The 22,233-nt window shown below is 42.4% G+C and overlaps 1 protein-coding gene across 1 annotated transcript; it reads left to right on the forward strand.

The window, feature by feature from the left end:
- Nucleotides 1–1,412: 1,412 nt before the first annotated feature.
- LPCAT3 (lysophosphatidylcholine acyltransferase 3) lies at nucleotides 1,413–21,232 on the forward strand (the record flags this gene model as incomplete). The annotated part of the gene is given in 12 exon segments (XM_072423246.1): nucleotides 1,413–1,578; nucleotides 3,328–3,435; nucleotides 7,286–7,392; nucleotides 10,309–10,402; nucleotides 12,405–12,442; nucleotides 14,999–15,177; nucleotides 15,264–15,372; nucleotides 16,254–16,340; nucleotides 17,562–17,728; nucleotides 19,221–19,368; nucleotides 19,487–19,645; nucleotides 21,104–21,232. Coding segments are annotated over 12 exon segments (1,407 nt in total). The 5' UTR covers nucleotides 1,413–1,484.
- Between the last annotated feature and the right edge of the window lie 1,001 nt (nucleotides 21,233–22,233).

Raw genomic sequence — 22,233 nt, forward strand, 5'->3', positions numbered from 1 at the left:
GACAGAAGGACAAGGTAATGGGTGTCACCAGGACAGAAGGACAAGGTAATGGGTGTCACCAGGACAAAGGGACAAGGTAATGGGTGTCACCAGAACAGAAGGACAAGGTAATAGGTGTTACTAGGACAGAAGGACAAGGTAATGGGTGTCACCAGGACAGAAGGACAAGGTAATGGGTGTCACAGGATAGAAGGACAAGGAAATGGGTGTCACAGGATAGAAGGACAAGGAAATGGGTGTCACAGGATAGAAGGACAAGGTAATGGTCATCATAAGGACAGAAGGACAGGGTAATGGGTGTCACCAGGACAAAAGCACAGGGTAAGGAGTGTCACCTAGACAGAAGGACAAGGTAATGGGTGTCACAGGACAGAAGGATAAGGTAACTGGTGTTACCAGGACAGAAGGACAAGGTAAATGGTGTCACCTGGACAGAAAGATAAGGTAATGGGTGTCACAGGATAGAAGGACACGGTAATGGGTGTCACAGGACAGAAGCACAAGGAAATGGGTGTCACTAGGACAGAAGGACAAGGTAATGGTTGCAATATGACAAACGGACCAGGTAATGGTCGTTACCAGAACAGAAGGACAAGGTAATGGGTGTCACCAGAACAGAAGGACAAGGTAATGGGTGTCACCAGGACAGAAGGACAAGGTAATGGGTGTCACAGGACAGAAGGACGAGGTAATAGGTGTTACCAGGACAGAAGGACAGGGTAATGGGTGTCACCAGGACAAAAGGACAAGGTAATGGGTGTCATCAGGACAGAAGGACAAGGAAATGGGTGACACCAGGACAGAAGGACAGGGAAATGGGTGTCACCAGGACAGAAGGACAAGGAAATGGGTGTCACCAGGACAGAAGGACAGGGTAATGGGTGCACCTGGAAATAGGGACAAGGTAATTGACAGAGGTTCTAAACTATCCCCAGCAGATTCCAAATTGAAGTCTCTTTTGTAACAAGTCATATCATTAATTTAACTATATAAACATATAACAGCAGGAAGGTTTAAAAACAAATACAATATTTAAAAAATGTTAAATCATAAAAAATGAAATAATATTTATTTAATGCTAAAAAAATATAAAAAAACCACTAACAAGTAAAATGTAATAATAATATTAATTTCGATGTTTAATGTAACTCTATGGAAATAGTCTCACGTGACCTTTCCCCTACATGTGGCACCACGTGACCCTTGCTCCATCAGCACTCAGTGACCGCTAGTAACCCCCACCCCAGGAACAGCCAATCAGTAACATGCCACTCCCATTTGTCACTGTGTTCATGCCGAAGCCCCGCCCATAGGTGACATTGTCAGTATAGCGGCGACGTAAGCACCGCCCACTTTGTACTCCTCATCTGTTTCCTGCCAACCAGCTGTCGTGGGCTGGGTTTGTGGGGTCTATTGCCCGCCTTGGGCGTGGCTTGGTAGTGGGGGGCTACTCGGTGCAGTCAGGCCCGGCGGGGAGCGGGAAGATGGCGGCGTTCTCGGGGTCTCTGCTACATGGGGTGGCGGAGGCGCTGGGGGCCTCAGAACCGGCACTACGACTTATCCTGTCCATCTTTCTAGGTGAGATGATGGGAGGGGACCCCAGAGGAGGGGGCACACAGGAGAAAAAGAAAGAGAGAGAGGGGGGCGGACACAGACAGGGAAACCCCCAGAGAAAGGAAAAGGGGACACACACAGGTGTATGGGGCTGTGACACAAAGACACAGGTGTATGGGGCTGTGACACAAAGACACACGTGTATGGGGCTGTGACACAAAGACACACACAGGTGTATGGGGCTGTGACACACAGACAGGTGTATGGGGCTGTGACACACAGGTGTATAGGGCTGTGACACACACACACACAGCTGTATGGGGCTGTGACACACACACACAGGTGTAGGGGGAGAGACACACACAGGTGTAGTGGTGTGTGACACGCACAGGTGTAGGAGCCCCTTTAAGAGAGGGGTATAGACATTTGGAGGGGACACAGACAGGTGGGGTGAGGGAAGGGCTCTGTAGACAGGTATAGGGGACAAAGGCACAGGTGTAAGGGGTATGCAGGCAAGTAGAGGGGGTCACAGATGTAGGTGGAGGAGGGTGACAGAGGGAGAGAAGGGGGGGGGGGGGCATAGACGTGGGATAAGAGGGACAGAGAGGTGAGGGGGGACACAGACAAGTTTGAGGGGGATACAGACAAGGGAGGTTAGAGAGGTGGAGGGGCTGAGAAAGCAAGGAATACATACAAGTGGAGGGGGACACACATAGGTGTGGGGGGGCAGTGAAGAAAGAGGGACATAGGTGCTGAGTGAATGAGGGGGAAGCGAAAGACTTCAGACAGATGATAGGTGAAAGAGAGAGTGGGGACACAGACCAGTGAAAGTGGTAATTGAGAGAGGGGTATTGATATAGGGAGGGCGGTGGGAAGCACACAGGTGGAAGGGGCAGAAGAGAGTCACATGTGGAGTAAAGAACAGAGAGAATGGGACAGGAGACAGTCAGCTGATTGGGGCAAGAAGGACATCAGATGCAGACTGGAGAGGAGTGAATGGGGTAGAAAAGGGGAGCCCAGGCAGGAAAGGGATGGAGTAGAGGATGGGGGGGGGGGGGGGGGCACAGATGGTGCAAGGGGAACACATAGCAAGAGAAAGGGATCTACAGAAGTGAAAATACGGACAGAATAGGGGATGATTGGAGGGGACACAGATGGAAGAGGCAATTGGGGGCGTTAATTGAACTAAGAATGGGGGCACATTTTATTCCTGGCAGATTGAATGATTAGGGAGGGGTACAGTGGACAAGGCTATAGACTGGGCAGCAGGTGGGAATGACCTAAGAGCCATACCTGGAAAGCTAGGTGCATAACGGAAATGGTTCCAAGTAGAACAGGACAGTCACAGACATAGTTCAGAGGTTATTAGGGGAAGGGGATTTCGGGAAATTGGGTGCATTGTGGGGAGAGGGGTCTTGAATAATTTGTAAAGCCCGGTACATTGAGAGGAAAGGGGTCCTGACTATTCTATAATGGAAGGGGCAGAGTGAAGCAGCTTCATAGAATCCGGTTGGTATGGTCTATGATAGATTGGGGTTCCCTCAATGCTGGGCGTCTCCCCAGGTGAATTATGAGGAAACCGATCCTGACTGTGCTACCAGGTAACGCTGAACCCCTTCTATATTATACGAGATGATTTCAGAAGTGAAGGACTAAGAGTGCAGCAAAAAAAAAAGAAGGATGCGTGTAATTATGAAAACTTTTTGATGTTTTCTTTTAATCTTATTAAAAAGCCTCCTAACCTGACGTCTTGTTCCTCTTTTTCTTCTCCAGGTTACCCTCTGGCCTTATTCCACCGATACTTCCTCTTTAAGAAGCCACCGTCCCATATCCATCTGTTCAACACGGTGACTGGGCTCTGCATCGCCTATTTCAACTTCGGTATGTCAGCCGGGAGGGAGAGGAGGGAGCAGGTGGTTAATAGATCCCTGTATGATGCAACGTGCTAACCCAACATGGCCGACCTCGGGCTCTCCAGGAAATTCCTGGTGTACCTGTTTTTAGATACCATGCAAAGATCCTGTGAACCTGTGCTATAAAAGTAAAAACAAGACTTTTTTGGGGGGTGTAAAAAAAAAACTTCCACTGTCTGGGCCAAATTTCAATTTTAGAAAGTGGAAGTGGGCATACTTCCTTTTTCCTTTGAAGGATATATACTGACCGCTATGATACAATATGAAGGGCAAATTTACTCCAGGGGTGATGCTTAGCATGCGTTGACAATCCTCTTATCAGTATTGTAACGTTGGTTTAAATCATCGCAGGTTTTTTTATTACTATTATTCAAGTGGTCCTCCTATGAAAATGGAAGGTTAGCAGCCCCCTGCAGCCTTTATAAAATAAGAATTTTGCTATAAAGAATAATATACTTCTCTCTGTGTCGTGTCATCCCTGCGTCCTGTGCAAAGTGGGAAGGTCATTTCTAGTGTCCAGGGTATTCTTGCAGAATTTCGTTGCATATCCCCCCTCCTATTGTGTGATACTTCCCCCACCTTTTAGATTGTAAGCTCTTCTGGGAAGGGTCCTCTCCTCCCCCTGTGTCTTTGTCTTGTCATTTGCAACCCCCATTTAATGTACAGCGCTGCATAATATGTTGGCGCTATATAAATCCTGTTTATTATTTTTAATAACAATAATATAAATAAGGTGCAGCAATAATGTCACCTGGAAGGAAGTGAGGAAGGTCCAGTTTATTTCTATGAACTTGTGACGCATTATAGAACTGAACTGATGCCATAGGACATAAGGCAATTTACCTTATTTTTGCATTGTGACTACACTGGGCACTTCTACCCAGCTCAGTGTGTCTGGTAAAAATTGGCCCTTAGGGGTCCTTAACAGCAGTGGCTGTTCCAATCATTGTTACATAATCAGGTCGAAAAGAAGACATAGGTCTATCAAGTTCAACCACTAGGGAAATAAACATATCCCAGATACAAAACCCTATTGATCCCTAGGAAGGCAAAAAAATTCCTGGTCAATTTGCTCCAACGGGAAAAAACTCCTTCCTGATTCCATGAGGCAGTCAGATGTTTCCTGGATCAAACAGTCTCTGTTATCTTTACTTTAAAGCTTTAATCCCCAGTTATATTCTGATCATATAATGTGGGGATCTTACCAGTCAAAGACATCAATACTTCCCGGGGCACTGGAATCTAGAACTACTAGTATGCTGGTCAGGGATTTGTCTTCACTTGCTGCATTCTTGTTCTATTTCTTGGAAAGTATTGCAGCCAGATACAGCCAGGCCCGTTTGCATGTTCAGGAGTAGGTCAGTTGGGGTTGTATTTCTCTGAAGACAGACTGAGAGATTTTGCCTGCCCTTATTATAGCCTGCTTATTTTGGCATTTTTCCTGGGTGAGCCCCGAGCACAGGAAATCACCTGTTTCCTCACAGTTATCACTTTTATACATCGGAATGTCTTACACATCACTAAAATAATAAGTTTACAAATTACAGCCTGATTATTTTACTTCAACCAGCCTGTGCAAATTGTAAGGTATAGTCAAACCCAACTGAACCTACAGAATAAATTATTCCATGTGCATCAGAACAAAATATGTTCAAGGTTTTGGAAAGCAGCTATAGCCTGAGCATAAAAGTCGGTAATAATATTATTATTATTATTAATAATAATAGCAAGCTGGATAGAAGGGCCCTGGCTTCTGGTGTGGAACCATTGATCTTTCTGTACAGTCGGAATTAAAACCTTTCAATTAGTAAGGACATGAATGGCAAGGGATGTTCATCAAACCTCTGCGGAGAAAAAACAATCTTCAATATTCTGGTAGGGGACAGGCTTTTCTACTCAGAATGGGGCTGCTTTAGAAAACTATACCAGCCAATTCACACCTGTCCATCTTGGAGCATTATGTAATGAATGGGCTTCCCGTGCACCAGGGCAGACAACATGTACATGTACTTTTTTGCTCCGTAGTGTATGGCATTGCATTCCCATGCATAGTAGTAGCCTGATTTATTAAAGCTCTCCAAGGCCAGAGAGGATACGCTGTCATCAGTAAAGCTGGGTGCGCCAGCAAACCTGGAATGGATTTCTTCAGTTATTTGCAAGCAAATGTTTTTAATCTTGGACCAGATCCATTCCAGGTTTGCTGGATCACCTAGCTCCACTAATGAAAGTATATCCTCTCCAGCCTTGAAGAGCTTTAATAAATCAGCCCAGTTTGAGTAACTTTAGAATAAAAGACATATTAACATGGTAACACATACATTTTCACAATGGAAAGGTGTGAATGGCCCCAACTTTGTTTTTATGTATTTACCAGAATTACACTTGTTGACTTTTCATTGGTGATTTTGTGTAGAATTTAGCATTTGGCAATGTAATGCAGGACAGGGGTAGCAATGAAAATATTCTAGATTGTAAGCTCTTCTGGGCAGAGTCCTCTCCTCCTCCTGTGTCACTGTCTGTATCTGTCTGTCATTTGTAACCCTATTTAATGTAGAGCGCTGCTTAATATGTCGGTGCTGTTTAATAATAATAATCGTCTTTAAAGTTTTGGCTGGGGTTCCATTTTAATCCCTTCTGGCTTGTGCCTCCATGGCAGAGGAGATTGCCTGGTGTGTGCTTGGAGATTACAGGTGAAGAATGTCCCGGGGCTACGGAAAGTTTGTGCCAGGAATAACGTACCGGCACACCCTTGCTCCTGGTATTGGTGCTGGCCTTATTCCAAGCCTCTGCCTGTCTGTGCTGTCTCAGATCTGTCTTCATGTTCGCTATCCTAACATACAGAGACGTTGCTTCTGCTACAGATTAGGCTGAGCAGGGCCTAACATTCACAATAAAACACCTTTTGCCCCTCACATTATTAGATCACTATATTGAATGGGCCTTTTAGATTTCTACCGAACTATGGACGCTAATGGGCAGCTACAAAAAGTGTGCCAGAGCATTCATCCCTATTTAATGTAAATCTCTGCGTAATGTTGGCGCTATATAAATCCTGTTTAATAATATTAAGTGTATTTAGGTGTATGGTCCCTTTGAGTTGGGTACATGCAACCTATTTTGCCCGAGGCCTGTATAGTCAAGGTCAGTCATGCTCCTCCTGTGTGCTTCCAACCATTGGACTGTTTAGACTGCAAATATGAAGGGTGGAATGCTAAGAGAAGACTGGTCATGTCTGAAAACAAGTTTATCTACTCTGAACCTGGTTACTGTTTAACTCTCCAGCTACTAAATCGAGGGCCATTGATTTAGTCTGGAAGAACAGAGATGATGATATGAAGTCATTATTTGTTGTATGTTCGGGCCGTATTCAGACGTTAAGTGCTGATTGATTTTTTTACAGACGCCATGGCCATTGGAGACGCCATGGTTGAGGTTATTAAAGCTAGACCCCGATATGAGCAGTTACCATTCTTACCAGGACATTTAGCAAGTCAGCAATAGTCGATATGATGGTTGAAACATTTCATGAATGGTGATTAATTTACCACAGCAATAAAGACTATAATTGGTGGAGAGGCTGGCCATTTTTTATGACTGTCTCTCCTCCTGATTTCTTTTATTTCTCTTTAATATTTTATTTCACTGCACTCTCGTCGGGGTCCTGCTGCTCAGTGCTTTATAAATGTATGGCTGCACTGAGACTTTATTATTAAAACTGAATATGTATTCTTTTGTAACTTCTTTAACGGTAGTTTCAGATGAGTACTTGATGACTTTTTGACAAGAGTTGTAATTTTTACCTTTCTTTTTCTCCATAGGCTCTCAGTTGTATCACTCGCTATTATGCGTTGTGTTACATTTTCTCATCCTGCGCCTAATGGGGAGGACAGTCACGGCAGTGTTTACCGGTTTCTCCTTACAGATGGTAAGTAGTGACATTCTGCATCACAAATTAGATCAGAGAAAGAGAGCCTGTATCCAGCTTAAAAAATAAGACTTGCAATGCACTTCTAAACTTGTTAGGCAAAGTGTCAGTTCCCTAGCACAGCTTTCACCCTCCCATTCACCTTCTGGGAGTTTATAGGTGATGAATGTTCTGGCTGACCTTCTTCACCTATCCCTTCACCTTCCTACATATCCTTTTGTTTAGCATTAAAGAGGGATCCTATTGTCACATGAATGACAACTCTGATTTTGCTGGGACTGGTGACATCAGCACCCAGCAGCAGTCAGCTTTTAGGTGTGGATACATACCCTGTTTCCCCGATGATAAGACACTGTCTTATTTTTTTTTGAAGGCCAAAATATGCTCTAGGGCTTATTTTCAGGGGGATGCCTTATTTAAAAGGGGGGGCTGTCTTATTTGATGGCCCTGCCTTATCATCGGGGAAACACGGTACCAGGCATAAAGTACAATAAATGCAATATAATATCATTTGAAGTGCATTGCTAAAATAAATAGTCCTGCAATATGGTTTCTTTACATTGGACCTTTCACTGCAATGGAATGTTCACTTACACTTTCTGGATTCTCTCTATCTCTTCCCAAATCACCTACTAAAAAAAAAATCCATTCAACCCATCCTGGTAAGGATGCTATTACTGTCTTTCCGAGAGGATTCCTGTAGAACTTGGAGCAACCAAAATCTTGCAATTGACTGTTTTCGCACAAGATTTCATCTGTTCCACATTCTACGGGAATCTACCTGGAAGGATAGTCACATCATGCCCAGCGGGTAAGGTAAGAAGAATTCTTTTTTTCTTTTCAGCTGCCCAATAGTAGGCAAAGTGGGAGGAGATCTAGAGAGTGCACATTGACCTTCTATTTTAGGGGAAGGTCCACTTTAAAGAGACTCCGCTACCCAAACATAACTGGGCTAGGTGACAGGGTCTCTTTGAGGCTTTGTGTGGTGCATTTATTATACAGAAAAACATCAGACGTTACAAAGAGAGTAATGCCTGACATTCTCGCTTTATATGATGCAGTGCACTGGTACAAAAAACTGCTGCACACAGTTCTGTACGTTTCTTTGTACTGCCCCATTCAATAAAGAAGTAATTGTCACAATGGACAGCCCTTGAGGTGGCTTTGCATTGCTGTATAATGCACGGCAAGTGTTATAAGGTGGACAAAGCCTTAGTCTTCATTTTTTTTTTTTTTTTTTTGCAAGTTTAAAAACACATTTCCTTGGACCGGTCCTCTTTTCTCTGTACACCTCCTCTCTCCGTAGTCTCATATCCTCCTTTGGCATACAGTACCATCTGTATGCTGATGACACCCAAATTTATCTGTCCACCCCTGACCTGTCTCCCTCAGTCCTGGATAAGGTCTCATGCTGCCTGTCAGCCATCTCATCATGGATGTCTGACCGATTCCTGAAACTCAACCTGGATAAAACAGAACTCCTCATCATCCCCCCCTCAAATTCCAAATCCCCCCCTTACATATATCTAACTGTTACAACACTGTTATTCGGCCCTCCCCTCAGGCACGTTGTCTTGGTGTCACCTTTGACTCGGCCCTCTCATTTACCCCCCATATTCAGAACATTTCCAGGTCCTGTCACTTTCACCTACGCAACATCTCCAAAATCCGCCCCTACCTGTCCCCTGAGACCACCAAACTCCTTGTACATGCTCTTATCATTTCTCGTCTGGACTACTGTAACATCCTTCTCTCTGGTATTCCACTAACACGACTCTCTCCTCTACAATCTATTATGAATGCCGCAGCCAGACTCATCCATCCTTCCCTCCGCTCCTCTTCCGCTGCATCTCTTTGTAGTTCTCTCCATTGGCTTCCTTTTCACCTTAGAATCAAATTCAAGCTCCTGTGCTTTGCCTTCAAATCCCTCCACAGTTATTGTCCCACTTACATCTCTGACATGGTTAAAAAATACTCCCCCTGCCGCTCTCTCCGCTCCTCCAATGACCTACTAATGACTTCCTCACTCATAACCTCATCACACGCACGAATACAAGACTTTTCTAGAGCTGCTCCAACTCTCTGGAATGGTCTTCCTCGTCCTATTCGGCTTGCTCCTACTTTCTGCTCATTTAAAAGAGCACTCAAAACCCATTTTTTCAAACTTGCCTACCCGTCTTCTTCTGTCATTTGAAACCATCACTACTTCTCACCATTACATATCTCCCATCCTATTGTGTGTGAAATTCCCCCACCTACTAGATTGTAAGCTCTTCGGGTCAGGGTCCTCTCCTCCTGTATCACTGTCTGTATTAGTCTGTCATTTGCAATCCCTATTTAATGTACAGCGCTGCGTAATATGTTGGCGCTATATAAATCCTGTTTATTAATAATAATAATAATAATAATAATAACATTTATTTCTGTTTTGTAAATTTGGTTGGAAAACAACAAGTAGTATGTATGTTCTAAAAAAAACATAGCGATGGCTTCATAGATTGAGGTTAGTATGGGTTTTTTTTTTAGAGGCTAACAAGAGCATTTCTTTAGATGTGCATTATTATTATTATTATTACACAGTATTTATATAGAGCCGACATTGTACGCAGCGCTGTACAATGTCCATAGTCATGTCACTAGATGTCTAATGTCCCTACCATAGTCATATGTCATTATCACAGTATAAGGTCAAGTTTTAGGGAGCACTTCTAACTTGCTCCCAGTGATGCTTTCATTGCTAAAATAGCAAAAATAAGGGGAAGTTAAACTGGTAAAACCTTTGATCCCAGTAAGGCCAGAAAAAAGGGTGAAAGGTTGGGAAATATTAAAGCCAAGGTTTTTTTTTTAAAAAAGTGCACATGTTCTTTATCAGTGTTATCTATTCTCTGAGATAATTATTCTTTGTATTTTGGACAGGGTTATCTCCTATTTGGCTACTACTATACTGCCACAGATAATTACGATATCAAATGGACTATGCCTCACTGCGTTCTGACGCTTAAGCTAATTGGTGAGTATGGGAAGGGGGGGAGATGTTTGAGGCGCCTGGTTGTTGGGTATGGATAGTTCATGCTGCAGCCTATCAAGTGTCTTTTGTCATTGTTTATCATAAATTTTAGAAATGTCACTTGGTTCCATTTTTTTTTGTATTGCAAATATAAATCGTAGTACCTCAGCAGTACTTAGTATTGCAATTTTACCTCTGTCCTAGTTTGGCAAACAATGACTAAACTGAACGAGTTCTTGCAGCCAAAAGAAAACATTTTTTTCATATGACAACACTTGAAGTTGTCCTGCAATAATTTCAACACTAGCAGAGCACCTGACACCCATTGCCTGAATCCAGATGCTATTTGTTTTCATAGCTGTCAGGGTAATAGAGTTCCTCTATACTCTGAAAATACATGTTACGGTAAATATAAGATAAACTAAACATTACGTTACATTTTAACTGTCACAAGAGAAATTGACTGGGGATCCTGGATCCTGGAGATACTAATTGCCTGGCTTCATCTGGCCTCATTATTGCTGACTGACATATTCACAGAAAGGCAGATATCTCCAAACTTGTCAGTAAATACTGACCCCAAAGCATAGACCTGACCGGCACACAACCAGCAGGTTGGCTATGGTAGTCTACATGTGTCATCTAATAGATGACACTGTCACCTTTACAATACATGGTATAGTTTTTGTGTCTAAATGCCCTCCGTATGACCCCCTTATATTCACCTTTTCAGCACTCTGCCTTTGCTGCAGCTGACATATGCTAGGGGAACAGTGATGACCCCAGTCATATGACAGTACTGGGCCTAGTAAATGCCTGCTGTCCATTAGAGGTTTGTTACACACTCCTCTGTACTTGGAAGCATCAGGTTGTGTTTTCAGATGTGACAAAACAAGAGAGGCAAGAGGTTTTAGTTTGGTAAGTATACCTTGATCACAAAGGGGTTCTTAATGGACAAGGTGACCCTTGAGGCTCTACCTGAACTCACAATTTTCACTTTACATAAAAGGGAAGACATTCCTTTTGTGTAGATTAAAAATTCTGTGTTTGTTTTTTTGTAAGTGCAACACCCTTTTTTTTAAAAAAGAAAAAAGAAAAGGGTGAAGCACCGCCCCCTAATTCCCGATCTTCTTGGCGGTCGGGAAAGAATGGGAGCGCAAAGCCTCCCGGGATACCTATGTCATCTCAGGCATGCGCAGAAAGAGTCATTTTGCGCAAAAAGAAAGATTAACCGATGTTACGCATGCGCAGTGAGTGAGATCGGCATTTTTTTTTTCATTCTACGTCACCAGATCGCGCGCCTGGGTCAGGTGACGTAGGAATAAGAGAAGATGGCGGCGCCCAAAACGCTAGCTCCGGGACGACGCAGGACCCGATACAGGACACCCTCAGAGCGATCAGACTGCCCTGTGGAATTGAAGGTGAGTTTTTTTTTTTTTTTTTTGCCGTTTTGGGTTTAGTTCCTCTTTAAGTGTACCAACACATTTCAACCAATCCAAATTCGTTCTGCTAAAGTTACACCAGTTAATAATAAATATTGATTGGCTGGTGTGAGTTTTGACAAAACTGACTCTTGGTAAATTGAAAAAAGCCATGGCTGGCATTTTCATTGTTCATAGTCTCTGATGAGAACCTGCCAAGACGGCTGACATTTGGCTCCAATCCAGTGCCAAAGGCCAGTACTGTCTGACTGTAGTTCTTGCACAGTACATTGGTACCCTGCACATTAACCCTTCTTCCACAAGTCAAGCATTTAAGAAAACAAAGTGCCAGCTAAGAACTGTTATGGCATGTCAACTCTTTATTTAAGGACCTGTCAGCTGTAAAGAGTTGGCAGGCAATGATAAATACCTGAATGAAAATTACAGCCCTGTGGCAGGCCTTGTCCCCTGAGCTGGGTTAAATAAAGAATTTGCATGTTTGACTTCAGTGCACTTTTAATTTTGTTTGTGTTTCTCTAATGATGAGGATTGCTTCACTCAGAGACCTTCTCTTGTCCCCACAGGACTTGCCTTTGATTATTACGATGGTGGGAAAGACAAGGTTAGTATTATCTGTGTATGTGAGCCAGATTCTTCTGCACCTGTAATTAACCTGAAACCTGCCCAAGGTGGAAGTCAGCAATTAGAGGCCTGGATCTTCTGCTGTTACCTTGCCAGCAGTATTAGTTGTCTCTGCAAGAGAAGCTTTTGTTACCTCTTCTGTGTAATCTGTTTAATCCAACCTGTGTTTACTCCTCGAAAGAGACACTTCTCAAATAAAAACTGCAGGAATCCAGCGCCTGCCCATATTTTACCACAAGAGCTCCGTCTACAGGCTGTGTATAATAGATCGACCATTACATTGGTCAAAGAGCACCTGTGGAAAATAGAGAGGTAAAGGGTTAGTTTTAATGCCAAACAGGTAAAATATGCAGTGTTTTACCTGCTACTAAAGGATTTAAGCAAGGTTTGTACAGAAATGAATAAGACACGTCTGGATTATGTGGTGTGTGGTGCATGAAGCATGTGATTTACATATCATCCCATTGCACTACCTATTCATGGAGGTTGATCTACTATTGCCATTTTCTCAGAAATGTTTGTATTGTCTAACCATTGCTTCTAAGGCATCATTGTATGGAAATCTGTGACCACACAGGTTTCTGCATGGTGTTGAGGATGCAGTAGTCACTTGGTGCAAGGCCTGGGGATTGGGCAGAATATAGTAATACAGTGCACTTTGGTTCTGCTTCAGTTTTGTGGCCCATGTGTAGCCAAGCAATGTCATGCAACAGCATCATGGTATAACACCCCTTATGTTTTTGTTAGCCGATGCACCTACAGGTTGCTGTAGCTGACCCAGTGCTGACCGATTTGATGCGGCGCCATGGGTAAATAACCTTTATTAGCCATCTTTTACTATTATTGACTTATAATGCCAGTCATAATTATTTCTATACAACCCTTGTATTTCTGTCCTTCTTGTCCTGAGATTTACACAGCCACAGTAGAAACAGCTTCATGACCTGACTTTTCTTTAATGAAGTACAGCCTGGCCAACCAGACATTATCTAGTAGACTTGATAAAAAGTCAGAAAGGAAGGAAGTAGATCAAATATAGCCACCCATATGTACATAAATTATTAAAAACTGTATAGAGAAAGTAACACACAAATTACCTTCAACCAGTTCCCAAAGAAAAGGGAAAGACTTCATTTAAGTTCTGCTTTAGAAGAGTGATCTGCTAGATGAGAACACTGAGGACTTTACTCATACTACGCTTCCTTCAGCATTGTGGCATGATAGAGTCCAATGGTTAATCTGGACTAGTTAATTATGTCTTGTTTAAATACTGAGCTAATCTGCAATGTTGTCAGAACTTGTGAGTCATGGACTATCATTGAAGGTCACCTTTTAAAGTTTACAGCTTTTGAAAGTTAGAGAAGATTGAGGAGGTAGTCTGCGATACAAAAAGGTTTCCGTAGCCTCTTTTAGCATCTTTTCTACTGTTAGAAACATAACCCAATTACAATTTACTTTCCAGTTCTATGTCCGGATGGGAGTGAAGGGAACCAGTTAGTTCATGCTGGGACTGCCTGTGTTTATTATTTTTGTGAGTCAGCGGGAGCTGTGCCTATAGCAGAATCCACTTCTGATAGCTGACAATGGAAAATCAGAGCTAAAGTCTTTTAATGTGTGTTTGACTGTTAGCAGACATGGGCACTTCTAACAAACCAACTGTGAGATCCAGCGCTTTCTTCTGGATTGAATGATGCCCAGCATCATCCAACCCACTTCCTAAGATCCCAGGCTTTCATGGACCCTGGTGCACATCATCTCATAAACCAAGGTTTACAGTAGTCCTTGACAGAAAAACACTGCATTAAAGTACCACAATGTGCAGTAGTAAGGACAACTTATCACTGCCGCTTGAGGAGAAGGACCACTGAGGGTTTCACAAGGAAGAACTGGTATAATGGGATTAAAAAGAAAAACTTGAAGGGGGGGGGGAGTAAGGTGCTGAAGGTCTGTAAAAGTGGTAAGGCTGGGCTTAGAGAGACCACTTTATAAAAAAAAATTGAGTGCTTTTTTCTTTTTTATAAATGTTTTTTTTTTTTATTCGTTTGCAATGTGGCTTTGAACTTGCTAAAATATTTGGTTACTCCAGGAAGAGTCAGTTTCCTTCATGCATATCCATAGTCTAATTACTGTTTTTGTTGGCCCAGCTCCTCTGTCCCCACATGTCAAGGAAGAAGTGATGGAGAATACTACATTGTGCAACTTGAGTGTCAGCTCTTGAGTCTGCTGGGACTGCTGACATCTCATCCAAGATGTTGGCACCCAGCAGCTGTTTGAGCTTTAGGATTTCCACACAAGGGAGGTTTCATGTCTTTACAATATAATATAATTCCTTGGAAGGGTGGTTGCAAAAATAAATGATTTGGCAACAGTGTCTTTTGTTTGCCAGATCACCTAGATGCTCTGTCCTGGCTAGCGATGTAACATCCAGGAGTGCCGGTTGTCTTCTTTGCTTTTATATTTCCTTGCTGATGATCCAAAGTATTTTAGCAGACCTTGTTCTGTATATTCTCTTTACACGTGTTCTTTCTCCCTTCAGACCACGCTGACCCCGGAACAACAGCGTTATGCCGTCATAGGGGTGCCCACGCTGCTGGAGGTCTGTGGCTTCTCCTACTATTATGGTGGGTTTTTAGTAGGCCCCCAGTTCTGTATGATGAAGTACCTGAGCTTGGTAAAAGGAGAGCTGAGTGATGTGGAGGGGCAAATTCCTAACAGGTGTGTATAAAAGATACCCATATAGTGTAAAGTGCAATGTGTATTATCGCTGAGGATATAACCCCCTGTACCCCATCTCTCTGCAGTGTTGTGCCTGCGATGAAGCGCCTCTCCCTTGGACTCTTCTTCCTGCTGGTGTACATGGTGCTGGGCCCTTATCTGCCTGACAGCTACTTCCTAACCGAAGAGTATGAGGTGGGACCATGATGGAGGGGCTTATTACCCCAAATATAAAACGCCTGCAATGTTCCTAAGCCACCAAACAGATTTAAACATAATCAGATTGATTGACTCAGGGGCAGAACATACAGTTGTTACATTCCTGTAACATAATTAAAAAAAATAGGGCTAATAGAGCCGTGAAACCAATATTGGGTATGTAGGCTGTGGTAGTGGTCTGAGGAGGTTTGACACTGGTAGAGGGTGAAGCTTAGTTGCAAGTTGGACATAAACTGAGATGCCTTATACGGCCTGGATTCAGGGTTCTCCCCAGCTCCCCAGTCATGCTGGAAATGAATTAAAGATGGACCCTGATGTGTTCAGGTGCTACAAATTTCAGCAGAGTAATGTTAGTTGAAAACTGAGGTGCCTAAGTGGTTGCAATTTTGTCAGGAAGTATGAAGGACCACAGAGAACATGGAAAGAAATATATAAAAATGGCTGAACATAGAATGTGGAAGGTTGTTTGGTGAACCAAATGGCATCTCCTTGACTATACACTATTAATATTATTACACAGTAATTATATAGCGCTTATATATTACACATCGCTGTACAAGGTCCCTAGCTGTCCCTCAAGGGGGCTCACAATCTAATGTCCCTACTGTAGTCATATGCCTTTAGTACAATCCAAGGCTAACTAACCTAACTGCATCTTTTTGGAATATGGGAGGAAACCAGAGTACCCGGAGGAAACCCACGCAAACTCCATGCAGATAGTCCAGGTCAGGATTTGAACCTGGGACCTAGTGCTGCAAAGGCAAGAGTTCTAATTTCTGAGCCACCATGCTGACCTGTTGTGGAATTTTATTTATGCTATTTCTAAATTTGCATTGTTTTGTTCTTGATATTTACAGAACCGGCCTTTCTGGTACCGCTGTGTCTACATGACAATTTGGGGCAAAATTATGCTGTATAAATATGTGACTTGCTGGCTGGTGACGGTAAGTGTTCACTTATAACCTAGTCTGTGTGCAGCTGATGACTGTTGTATACATATGGGAAAACTTCCAATTAAAGAGTATATTATTATGTTTCATATTTTTTAACACGTTCTAACTAAATATGCTATTACAATGCATACAAGGGGCTGTATTTCTGTTTATCCAACCCTGAGAATTATACAGCCCTACCAGATGGCACAGCCAGCTTGGTCACCTGTTTTTGCCCCACAAGAAAACCTGGGCACCTTCCTGCCTCCAGCATGTGATAGGATAATGCAGATGCAGATGAGGTCATCCTTCTCATATTTATTTCTTTCAACATGTTCCATATCGGCGTAAATAAATGTAGGACACCTAATTAGTTCCCAGTCTGCCTCTCCCCCTAGCTGAATGATGCTTTAAATAGAAGAGGCTAAAACCATTTTAAATTTAGGTATTTATATCCAATAACTTTATGTACATTTCAATTATTTTATGTAATATATCAAAACTACTTTCGTTGTTTCTTTTTTATATCGGCCTAGAGTTCAGCATGAAAATGCATTTGTTATATCTGCTTTGTAATCTGACAATATATTATGACCTCCTTTACCAGATCATTCCAGAATAATATTGTTGAACACCAGTTAGGTATAAAATATACCAATGTAGATCTGTATTCATTATTGGTCATAAATTTATTTTTTTAATGCAATTAGCAATGATATCTAAGTTGGACTAACTATATCTGCCTCTCAATTCTTTTACAGCATATTCTTGACTGAAAGAGTAAAAGCAGCATAAGAAGCCAATCTGTTGTACAGCAAGTTTCTAAGGCTACGTACACACGTCCGATGATTCTCGTTCGATAATAGCCTCAGGGCTGATATAGGACAAGAATCTGGTGTGTGTACAGAGTTCGCCGTTCATGGATCCGTCCTGGCAGATCCACGAACGACAAGCGATCATAATGAAAGTGAAGGGAAGAGAGCGCAGCGGGGTGCCTCTCCATTGTTCTCCCGTCTCTATAGAGCAGAGAGAGGGGAGGGGAGAACAAAGAGTTTGTTGGTCATTTTCTGCTTTTACTCTACAATCACAGACTGATACAAGAGGGGAAAGACCTAAAGATGTTAGTAATTTGTTTCTTTAGAGATTTTTAATTTGTGTATTTTGCTGTGTGCATAGATTCAGCTTTATTTCAAATAATCCTGTGCTTACCTGATTTTTTTTTGTCGCCCGTAGGAAGGCGTCTGCATTCTGTCTGGTCTGGGCTACAATGGAAAGGATGAGAAAGGCCAGCCTAAGTGGGATGCCTGTGCCAATATGAAGGTGTGGCTGTTTGAGACTACGCCACTTTTTACAGGAACGATCGCAAGCTTCAACATCAATACCAATGACTGGGTGGCGAGGTGAGATGACGTCAGTTTAAAGCCACTTTTATTTGTGACATTTTGGATAGGGAGCTTGCTGTTCGTTAATGGCAGCAGACAGTAGAGATCACTATCTGCTCTTTGTTTTGCTTTGCTATGCACACCGTGACCCATCACAATCTTAAAAATCAGACTGCAGTCTGTAGCTAGCATAGTCACATGGCATTGTGTCTGCCAAATAGTGCAAGGAGAGCTTTGATTGGAGAAGAACCAGTCACGTGATATAACTGGGCATGTCTCCTAGCCAGTTCTTTAATGTTCTTCTAGTTTCAGATTTGGCAATACTACTTCCCCTAAGAATGGAAAATGGTGCAGAGAACTAGGATATTCACATATTTTTAGAATTGCTCTAACTAAAGGGAACTTGTAGTTATGGCCAATACCTATCATTGCTGAGGTTCCCACATAGTGCTGGAGTTGTAGAAGTCCCAGAATCATCGCTGGTTTTGGTGCCAAAATGTCGGCTGCGGCCTGAATTGGGCACTGCCTGAATAACCCCAGTCTTGTGTAACATACATCTGTCAGTGCCAGGCTGGGCAATACCAATCTGGGGGTAAAAAAGTTTCCATTTTACAAGAAATTCTATGTTGTGCTGCCAGATTATTTCTTTTATTGTGAATTGGTATGTGCTCTAAGGTGAAGACAAGCCAGCCAAGAGAGTAAGTGAGCATTGAAGCAGCTGACAACTCTTTCCTTTCTGTTTTATAGAAGATCAACTCACCAAAGGAAAGGATTATAGAGGGATTATCCGCTATGGCAAAATCTTTTATTGAAAATGAATAGAAAGTTTATTGCAGGGTCTGTAAAACCTCCTGTAGTTCTTTGCTGTGTCCTATAAAATAATGTAAATGGTTAGAAGCCATTAGAAAAGTTAGTATTATCTGATGTCTAGAAGAAGGTGGAAAAAAGATTAGCCTGGGTGTAGGTGGCACGGTAACTTTGCATAGTATACATCACACTCTAAAACAAAATCCAATCACTGAAAATCTCAGATCATTTTTTTTAAACGTGTCAAAAGTTATTTTCAATCTTTTTATATCTGCAGTACTAATTAAAAAATAACTGGTGATCCTTTTATAAATGCCCTAGTTAAGGTCATTCATAGAGTTCTAGCATGTGTGACAATGCTCTGCACCCTTTTACCAGATATGTTTCTGTGTTGTCACCCTGTCCCATGCTCTTCCAGCAGACACCAGAAGCAAATGTGTTATTAGAATTAATTCAGGCATGGGCTGCTGGTCTCAGCCTTGCAATATGCCATATTATTATTATTATTGCTGTTGCGCATGTGGTCAGAAAGGAACGGCAAAGAAGCGCTGAAATGCACCAAAGTATGAAAAGAAATGGGTGCAAGCGAGTATTTTACAAAGGAAAAACATGGCAGATGTTTCAGTTTTAGAAAAACAGGTAAAAAGTTTTAGAAAGATAGATATCCTTTAGTTATGATTTTGATTCACTTCCTCTGCCACAGATATGTTTTCAAACGTCTCCGATTCCTCGGCAACAAGGCGATCTCGCAGGCAGCCGCCCTCTTCTTCCTGGCCGTTTGGCATGGACTGCATTCTGGATACCTCGTCTGCTTCTCCCTGGAGTTTGTAATTGTCTTAGTGGAGAGACAGGTTAGACTTCTGAGGGGTGGGTTGGGGTTAAATATAGATATAATGTTGAAGTATGTGGTGGGGGTAAATAGGATTATTCTATCATTAATAAAATAGTCTTGTGTGTTTGTCTCTGCAGGCCATTGAGTTGGTGAGGGACTGCCCTATTCTCTCCCGGATAAGCAACATGTCAGTTCTGCAACCTCCTATCTATGTGGTACAGCAGTCAATCCACTGGCTCTTCATGGGATACCCGCTGGTGCCATTCTGCCTTTTCACCTGGGACAAGTGGCTCAAGGTAAGCCTTGTCTGTTTACCACTTTACCAATTTCCCCTTTTTCTATTGCTCTACCTGTAAAATGCATTGGTACAAGTATGATGCAAGTAGTTAAATCTAAGTAGGAAGAATTTAAAACATTCCACATAGCTTAACCCTTCCAGTCTAAAAAACGTTCTGCAATTATAGTCCAGATAGAAACCAGACTGTTTCCCAATACAATATTCACATATTCGTGTCTTAGCTAGCTTGCTACTGTTGACATCACATGGACTGTAATCTGTGTGAACATGTACAGAAAAAGCATCATACCATCGCCATGGATAATCCTGATAATCTTTTACGGAGTAAAGACCCCTCTGATATATCCTACTGTAGTGCCTTATGGTGATAATCCATGGATATAGACAAAGCAGGCATAACCGGTCCTTGATGTTTGAAGCCTGACTAACAGAAATCTTTGTCAAACCAATAAACATGATGAGGACCTAGCTGCAGAAACACATTTATCTCATTACAATATACTACAATGTAATAATTGAGTAGTGTAAACAGTTTACAGTCCAGCAACATCAGGTGTGCACTATTTACAGTTTTGTTTTGTTTTTTGGGAAGCTACAGCCTGAGTAGAAAAACCCCTCCCCTGCCATCATGATGCAAAGGAGAACCCTTGAAGTCTTATTAATATTATTATAAAGTACTTATATACCCCCGACATTTTACTCAGTGCTTTACAAAGTCCACAGTGTTTGACACAGTCTAAGGTGAATTTTTGGGGGCAAGCAAGTTGACCTAACTGCATGTTTTTGGAATGTGGGAGGAAACCCACACAAACACAGGGAGAACCAGCAAACTTCATGCAGATAGGAAGACGTGGTCTCTCTGCTGAATCTAAGCTAAAGCTACATACATATAGTAGATGGTTGTGATGGTCTTGGACAAAAATCTAGTGTGTGGACTTCGCCCTCCCACCCCACCCCTCCATTGTCATTTATCAGTATGCCCTGGCGGATTGATGAACGTCTGAGTGCTATAGGACAACTGCTGCGCTATCCTGTGGATGAGAGCGCAGCAGGCAGCTGCTTGCTCATCTTTCCCCCTTCCCTCTGCGTAGAACAGAACAGCAGTGTGTACAGTGCTCGGTCATTCTCCAAAACAATCACAAAGGATCGTGCAATCTAACATCTGTACATAAGAGTCCTATGCAGAATACTGGCAGGGGATTGACCTTTTCCATTCTGAAGAAAGCAAACTGTATGACTTTTCACTTCCTTATAAGTAAATAAGCAAAATTGTTGCCCCAAATGAACACCTTTAGACGTGAATCAGGTCGTACTTCATTTTTTGGCCTGGACAAAGATTTTAGCAGAGCTGGCCACAGCTGCCATGCCAAGGTACTGTACATAACCAGCTGAAAGGGAAGATTAACTTTATTTTTGCACATGAATGAAAAAACATTTTCTTTTTTTTTTTTTGTAGGTGTACCTATCGGTCTATTTTATAGGCCATATATTCTTCATATCGCTGCTCTTTGCACTGCCTTATCTACGATTAGTCCTGGTGCAAAAGAAGGACAAGCTGCACAAATCCCACTGACAGTGCTCAATGGTGAGGTTTTAATTATTTTCTTTATGCTCAATGGTGAGGTTTTAATTATTTTCTTTATGTTATGTTAAGCAAACAGTTTTCTATTTCACTTTTATAAAAAAAAAGATATGTCTTTGCCTCCGCCATATAACAAAATAATATCATTAAAAACCACCCTGTAAAAGAAGAGGAATAATACTTTGTCGTCCCAAAGTCTGGTCTCATACTATGGTTCCACCAGTGTTGGACATAGCAGAACGTGGACCCCTGTGCAGAAATGACTTGGAGCTCCCCCTACCAAACTGTTGGCTGGGGAGGGTTTGGGGCCCTCATACGCTGGCACACTTTGCACCTTCCTATATCTACCCTTCGGTTTTACCTGCCGGCTGTTATATTGTGACCATTCCCTGCAGAGCTGTGGTGGCTTGGCAGGTTGCATCACATGCTGCAGCGAGTAACCAGGCTCCTAACACAGCCAGAAGTAGGTCTGGTGCTAAATTTTTCATGGCCAATGTATTTCTGCAGGAAGAGAACAGAGCCACAGGTGGCCGGGCAGCAAATAATATGGGTGGTGAGTAAGTATACAGAAGAATGATTTTCTGGCAAGATTAACAGACTATTTTCTGTACTTGCTAAAGATGTTCTAAAATGAATGCATGCACTACATCTAGGGACTGGAAAGCTGAAGGGAGTTAAATTTTTATTCCTGGATATTTTCTATTACAATGTCTGATTCGGCCTCCTACAAGGCTTTTCATACCTGCAGCTCCCGGCTGTCACAAGCAGGCTTTGAAGTAGTCACTTCTTTTAAAAGCCTCTGAACCTTAACAAGATAGCTATTTTATAATATAAGTTGTATGGCCCAGGGGTAATTTTAGGAGTTTTTAATCCTTCCATAACTAATGGTCATTGAAGCTTAGAAGTCAAATACACTCTTGATTGACTGCAGGAATCGAAAGACACTAGTTGTCTATTAACTCCCAGGGGCTTATAGACATATCCCCAGTGCAAGGCAATGTGTT

Source organism: Pyxicephalus adspersus, chromosome 10, assembly GCF_032062135.1.
Source record: "Pyxicephalus adspersus chromosome 10, UCB_Pads_2.0, whole genome shotgun sequence".
Classification (NCBI taxonomy): domain Eukaryota; kingdom Metazoa; phylum Chordata; class Amphibia; order Anura; family Pyxicephalidae; genus Pyxicephalus; species Pyxicephalus adspersus.